The sequence below is a fragment of the Toxorhynchites rutilus genome, chromosome 2 (assembly GCF_029784135.1).
Source record: "Toxorhynchites rutilus septentrionalis strain SRP chromosome 2, ASM2978413v1, whole genome shotgun sequence".
In the NCBI taxonomy this organism is placed as follows: Eukaryota; Metazoa; Arthropoda; class Insecta; order Diptera; family Culicidae; genus Toxorhynchites; species Toxorhynchites rutilus.
In genome coordinates this window covers 88,958,200-88,965,353 of record NC_073745.1, presented here as the reverse complement: position 1 = coordinate 88,965,353, position 7,154 = coordinate 88,958,200, and the positions used below count along the sequence as shown (strand labels likewise).

The following is a 7,154-nucleotide window of genomic DNA, read 5'->3' as shown; positions in this document are numbered from 1 at the left end:
AATCGATCCACGGTGGAACAAAGATCGATTCATCCATACAACTGCTCTGCTCTGCATGAAACATCGGGCTACTGTTCTATAAATAACCCAACAATGATCAATATCAACTGTCTCCGCTGTCCGGTCTGCTGAACAATGGAAGAACAGAAAGAATACCCTTACGCCGAAAGGGCTACTACTGTGTAATTTACCATAATGTAAAGGAACAGAAAACTTAACGCCTAAATGGCTACTACTAACTACTGTGTAATTCACAATTTATGGAAACATAAACATATGTACATGTACACGATTAAACCCGGCTCTGTTAAAGCTAAATGCTAATGAGCCTAATAAATAAATAAATGGGATAAAAAAAAAAAAGAACCGACTACGTCTAAAACCGGTCCGAACAAAAGGGAAACCGACGACGATATCCCGATGTACACATCTCCGTCCGATCAAGACAATTCCGATGATGATGCCAGCGAATATAACGACTCTTGGGAGACTGATGAGGATTCGTTCGATGATGGTCCTTATGGCGATATCTTGGGTGAGATGGATTTAAGTGAATGCATCCGATATCTCTCCTGCTCAGCGATGTTTTTCGCATTCGGCCAGAAAATGATTTTTCCGCTCTTGGTATCCTGTGCCCATTTCTCCGGGACGACGGAAAGCTCCTTCCCACCCTGAGCATTATCGGTTTCCACGACGATGAACGGCATGTCTGGATGAAAAAGGCATTCGACTATTAAGTTTCCCTTTTTTAAGTCAAATTTAAGTACATACTTATTACTTTTGCGAAATTTTGCAGGAATTCAAGCGAACTGATGAAATTTCTGAAAAATATACCGACCGCTTCGAGAATCAAAACAAATACTGAAATGTCAAATGACGCACGTTCACATGAAGTTCCGCATAATATTATAACGAGTTCTTCATGAGACTTTCAAGTTCAGATGGAGTTCTTAAAGAACTCAGTGAGGATTTTTAAAGTACCGAAAAGTTCCATAAAAAAGGATTTGTTTACTTTAAAAAGCAATAATGTTTGACATCAACACAAAAAGTAAAATTATATGATAACTCATATTGTTCGCGTGGAGCAGAGGTATGCATTCCGGTTTTCAAGAGGAAGATCTAAGTCCGAGGCTTGGTAAGTACAGTCATAAAAATGTTATTTGTAATAAATATTGAGCAAAATAAAATAACTAGGCAACCAAGAGAATCACAAAAATCGTTAAAATCGTCATAATCAGTGGAAAATATTTATTTTGGGCGTATTTTTGGAACGCTCTTTGAAGCTACTGTTAGCTTGCTCTAGAGCGGCCTAAGCGAACTTTTTGTGAACTTTCTAGTTTTCAAGAGAAGTTGCTTTGCATGCTATAAGCAGCTTATTCAGTGAATGTGAACTTTAAAGTTCGGTTAACTACTTAAAATTGAGCTCAATAGAATTCCCTTCATTGATCTCTGATGAGCTGATTAAACTCAAAAGAAGAATGTTATACGAACTTTTGGTTGCTTGGGGAGCCAACGCGAGCAACCAAGGAAGTTATTTTCATCAATTCTAATATAACACCGACTGGAGAACACATGTATACATTCAATGTGTATGTCCCTAAATACATTGCTGGAGCCATGGTAGGCGACTGCACAGTGACGCGAGAAACTGTGATTCGAAGAAGAAACAACAATCTGTAGTTCATCGTTGACACCCACCGTTCAAACGAAACTCTCCATCTTCTTCTTCAATGGCACTAACGTTTCTAATGTCCCTAATCATCATCATCTCAACGTAGAATGAATTGCGAACGATATAGAGGTAGAGAGCGAACGACTGCGATTCTGAACAATCAGAAGCGGTGTGAGGAAAAGTACACTCACTTGCCAGACGCTATCATGAGCAACGCCGACGCAGCCTTTGATATTGCCAGGTCTAAACACATGTATTGTCATTATATTACAAAACGTGTGTTCAAATAAAAAAAAAAAGAATGAAATGTAGAATGAGATTCATTACAACGTTACATGTATTCGGTTCCACACCTTGCTGAATTTATTCGGTTGGATGGCAAAATTACATAAAATTAGGATTACCTCATATGCACATTTTTAATTCGGATAATCGACAGAATAAGCCCTGAGGAAATCGATAGTATAATTTACTCAAAAATTCCAGTCATTGAGCTTCGTGTTCCACTTCAGTGAAGCGTAAATTGTTATGAATTTTCGAGTGAAATAAACACGCTTCTAAAACAACAACAAAATTAAATGAAATATGGCTCTATTGTGTGTTCTGTGTAGCAGAATAATACATTCTCTGCAGGTATCTTGAACGAGAATAGTCTCCGATAATTATTTTATGTTCTGAATGATATTTTGGTTGAAATGCATGAAGATCAATAGATAAATAGTTAGGTTAGGGTCAGGACTATGTCTACTAAGTATTGAAACAACATCGAATAAAAATTTTCATTCAAATTTCAACAACTTAAAATTGCTTCCAGGTCAGGTCAGGTGATTGTTCGATATTGTTACTACAAACATGGTTCATGACCGTTTTATAGCCTTGCATGGCAAATGGAAAATGTACAATGCATTTTCTTTAAAATTTCACCAACGACACGACCGCAGCCTTAGGTGAATGTCCAATATATCAACGACTAAAAACTGATAATCACAGTCAATTATCCATGAAAATTAACAACGCAGACATGGACATAGAAAATCGTTCGACAGTGCCATATTCGCCTCAGCTGAGCAAAACATTCAATACTCATATTAATGTTGAATTCTGTGGTTCGATGAAGAGCAACAAATACATTTGCAGCAACGAAATTTATATTGATATTCTTTATTTAATTTGTCCCCTTTACGTCAAAAATATATTCACTTCAGATTCGTTAATGAAATACATCAGGAATGGAATACAAAAAATGGTTTGTGTGTTTTTTTTTTCAATTTTTGTCGGTGGTCATCGACTTGGCGCTCTATTCCTCGGTATGCCAAACACAAGAGTAACGAACGTATAAGTATAAGTAGATATTAAAACGTTCGTTAAAACGTTTAAACGCACTTACAATACATTAGTTATTTTTTATTTAACAACAAACATATTCACCAGAAATAATTTTTATGGCAAAACAACGTTTGCCGGGTTAGCTAGTCTCTATATATATAAAAATGTTCTGTTCGTTTGTGTATGCGCCAAAAACTCGAAAAGTTCGGAATCGATGGAGCTTAAACCATGATACAATATACAAAACAACCAAAAACATCTAAAAATGGTGTTCCATTATGAAAAATTGAAAAATTCAACTAAACCATGCAACCACAATGTGCCACAACAAAGCGTGGCAGGGTACAGCTAGTAGATCATAAAATGGCGAAACCCTTAATTAATCATATCATTCGAACAGATCAAAATGACATTTCCCACCACTTGAACGTTACTGTGAAACAATATTTTAGGATCTTTTCTTCTAGACCCAAACACGCAAAACTATTAAACAGACGTCTACTTGCACTGTTTTTTGCAGTGATCTGTGTATTAGAATTCTGGAATAATTTGATTAGACCCCACAATACTATTCCAATACTAAATTGAACACATTCAATACCAAAATACAGGGTCTTTCGTTTCAGATTAAACGCTCACGCAAAAAAAATGGAATAGCTCCTTATAACATTTTTTTTTTTCATTCCGTCGATGGTAACACTGCATTCCCCACTTCGGGACGATAATATTCGGCTACTCTTTCAGTTTGATCGGATGGTTTTTAGTGCCAAGATGTACAATTTACAAGAACGTGTATTTTTAGTGAAATCGTATTACTCGAGCAACCGAAGCCTTAATGAAACTTTGTCCTCTTAAACCCCTAACCTACACATGCCAAATATGGCTTAATTTGCTTGATTAGTTTTCGAGTTATGCAGAAATTTGTGTTTCATTTGTATGGGAGCCCCCCTTTAGAAAGGAGGAGAGGTGTCGAACTACCATAGGAACGTTGTTCGGATGATTTCAGAAAAAACGTCCAGATAGCAGCTAACTCGCAGCTTCAAACCTGTAATATATATTTTTTAAAACATGGTTCGCAATCTACAATATTTTACAGCTTACATTTTCGTTTTGTTCTTCGTTCTTATCCGAACACTTCATCTCTCAATCCTTTTGATAATGAGCTACTAAATTTTCGTACTATTAGTTATAAATCAAGTTAAGTTTATCAAATGCCATACAAATGAAACACAAACTTCTGCATAACTCGAGTACTATTCAAGCGAATGGAGCCAAATTCAGGGTGTTAGGGTTTTTGGGTACGAGAAATGTTTCTATGATGATATGACACCCCTTCCTCCTCTGGAGAGGATGCACATATTTCAACCAAACATGACAATTGAAAATTTTTGGAAAACTCTGAAGGAAAATGGGAAAATTCGAAAAATTCAATTCGCATGCGTTCTACAATTACATATTGACAACCTTGTTAGTCCATTTGATGTTTGCGGTAACGAAATTGATCTTCGTTCGAAAGTGGAAATGGATTTTAATGTGCACTCCTACATATTTTTCTATCTATATAAATAAAATGGATCGCCGAATGTGTTGATAAGAGCAAAACTCGAGAAAGGAATTTTCCGATTTAGGGCTGTCTTCATTCTATCATAATTTCTGTGTCAAACATTTCCCCCTTGTAACGGAAAAACATGTTATTTGCAAGTGGATGAAAAATCTTGAACGAGAATTGTGTCTGAAAATAATCTGATATTATAATGTCGAGTTTTGGTAGAAGTACTGAAATTTTATAGTAAAAAATAATTCTAAAGGGTAAATTAGAAGATCAATCAATGAACAATTCTGCGATTGGACCCATGAGCGTGCCCTTAGTAAGAAAACGTGGATGTGATAACGAAAAACAAATTTTGGGCGAGACGAAGTTTGCCGAGTCAGCTAGTTTTAAATAAATTTACCAGATATAGTTTATTATCGGAACTTAATTCACTCACTGTGTATACGTTTGTGTATGATCCTATCAAACTGACGGATTGAGAGCCGATGCTCCACAAGATTATTTTAATGATTAAATACATTAAGTTCATTAAGTCGATCCATTCAGTGTCACTCCCAAATTTATGATTAATACTATTTCTAAATATATTAGCACAATTTCGAAAAATCCCTTTCTGTAAAACGTGCAGCAAATTCAATTCCAAGCAATTATAATAATTGCTCAATTAGGTATCATTAATATCTATTTTCTTGCGAAAGAAAACCTTCCGAATCAGCTGCAAGAAATCACATTTACCTTCGTTCCAAGAGCTATGTATAGTGACCAGACCAGAGCTACCTGCACTCAGTAACAATGGAAACTTTGAAGCGTTTGCAAATATTCCGAAAAACCCGCGCGACGATCCTAGATCCCCAGGAGTCCTACTACGCGATCACATCGCGCATGAATCGATCATGTCAAGTGGTCCTAGGAATGGATCTGCTCACTCCAGGATTCTCATTCGTTAATCCACAGTTCATATTTTTGCTGGCGATAATGACAAGTTTTCTGTACTCGGACATCGAATCGGCAATATTGGCAGAGGACATTGGTGGATTCATCTACAACATCGCCGTGTTTGGCTTTGGACTGCAGGGATTCGCGAAATTCGACGCCTATCTCTACCGGAGGCCTGATTACCACAAGTTGCTGCATTTGTTGGGGGATTTCATGGGTGAATGTAATAGTAACGATCGCTGGAAGCAGAAGATGATCGATTCGGTGGCTATCTGCATCATTTTCGCTAAATTCTACTTCGGGATGTACACGCTGGTGTTCCTGGGTGCAAGCATGATTGGCATACTTATGTCCCTCTGGTCTGGGGAGTTGCAGCTTTCGTTCGGTTTCCAATTTTCCTTCATTGATACATCCGGTTTCGTAGGATACATTTTTACGTACTTATATCAGATTATAGCTGTACTGGAAGTGGTTCTTAGTTCATTCTGTAACGAATCACTCATTGTGATGGTGTTCGTCAATGCTTTTGGAATGTGCGACTGCATAATATCCGATTTGAAAGAACTTTCGAAATTGTCACAGTTGGAGAAAACTCCGGAAAATCGTCGTGAGGCGAAAGAAAAGATGAAATTAATCATACAAAAGCATCAGAATGTGATCGTGTAATTAACCTTAACATATGTTATGGTTTGAGGAGTGATGTAATTTAATGAAGGTGTTTGTTTTTAGGTATTTGGATCTAGCAAACACAATTTTCAGCACTTATTTCTGTATGAGTCTAGTGGCCATGACTGGAACAATTTCAATTTTGCTGATCGTGCTTGTTTGGGTAATATGTGATTTATATTAAAAAACTCCGGACACTTTATGAAGTAGAAAAAATGTGAATAATTACAGCTTCGCTGGTATCCAGCTATATTCTTAGCCAGTATGGCATCCATTCAAATTTTAAACATGTGCTTTCTCGGAACGTTATTGCTGCTGAAGGTAACTAATATATGGAATATCCAGGGTTGACAAATAAGGACAAATGCTTTCAGGGTGAGGAATTGGAGCGCGAGATTTACGTTACCACTTGGTACGATTTGGACGTTCCGGTTCAACAATCGCTGAAACTGCTACTTTTGGCGAGCCAAAATATCAAGGAAATATCGTATCGATTCGGTGTCATGAATATGGAAACATACGTGCAGGTATTAACGTGTTATGAATATGAGTGGCATTGAAAATTTCATCAAGATATTTTTTCCAGACTCACAAATTAATCTACAGTTTCTTCGCTATGCTTGTTACCACAAAGGAATAATTTTTTTTATAAATTGACATTCGATTGAATTATATTAATACACACACAGCACTGTTCTGAATAGTGTATATCAATGAACAAGCATTACATGACATATATCAATTGAAGCGCAACTGATAGGCACCACCATGCAAAAAAATGAGTTTATCACATTTGTTTGATAATGTTATGCACACAAAAATGATTTTAGTTGTTGATTTATTATGTTTAATCATCGCTGTGAACGTAGTGCTTAAACTTACATAAATGTATTGATTATTTCTCGAACAAAAGTAGATGGTTGTGTCCAAGACACGACTGCATTATCAACGTAGGACTACGAAATTATGTTTTTCAGTTTGCTTGTATATTATTTTTAATTC

At 36.5% G+C, this 7,154-nt stretch overlaps 1 protein-coding gene across 1 annotated transcript; it reads left to right on the top strand.

Moving 5' to 3' along the window:
- The first annotated feature begins 5,342 nt into the window (after positions 1–5,342).
- On the top strand, positions 5,343–6,891 carry LOC129764342 (odorant receptor 49b-like). Its single transcript, XM_055763319.1, has 5 exons — positions 5,343–6,148; positions 6,216–6,315; positions 6,384–6,473; positions 6,527–6,679; positions 6,739–6,891. The coding sequence occupies exons 1-5, from the start codon at positions 5,343–5,345 to the stop codon at positions 6,790–6,792; spliced, it is 1,203 nt and encodes a 400-aa protein (XP_055619294.1). The 3' UTR covers positions 6,793–6,891.
- The last annotated feature ends 263 nt before the right edge of the window (positions 6,892–7,154 follow it).

What these genes read in the sequence shown, in the direction of transcription:
- LOC129764342 (XM_055763319.1), top strand. Translation starts at nt 5,343, where the DNA reads ATGGAAACTTTGAAGCGTTTGCAAATATTCCGAAAAACCCGCGCGACG. An exon ending in TGCTGATCGTGCTTGTTTGG is followed by an intron (nt 6,316 to 6,383) that starts GTAATATGTGAT and finishes GAATAATTACAG; the next exon opens with CTTCGCTGGTATCCAGCTAT. An exon ending in ATATGGAAACATACGTGCAG is followed by an intron (nt 6,680 to 6,738) that starts GTATTAACGTGT and finishes TATTTTTTCCAG; the next exon opens with ACTCACAAATTAATCTACAG.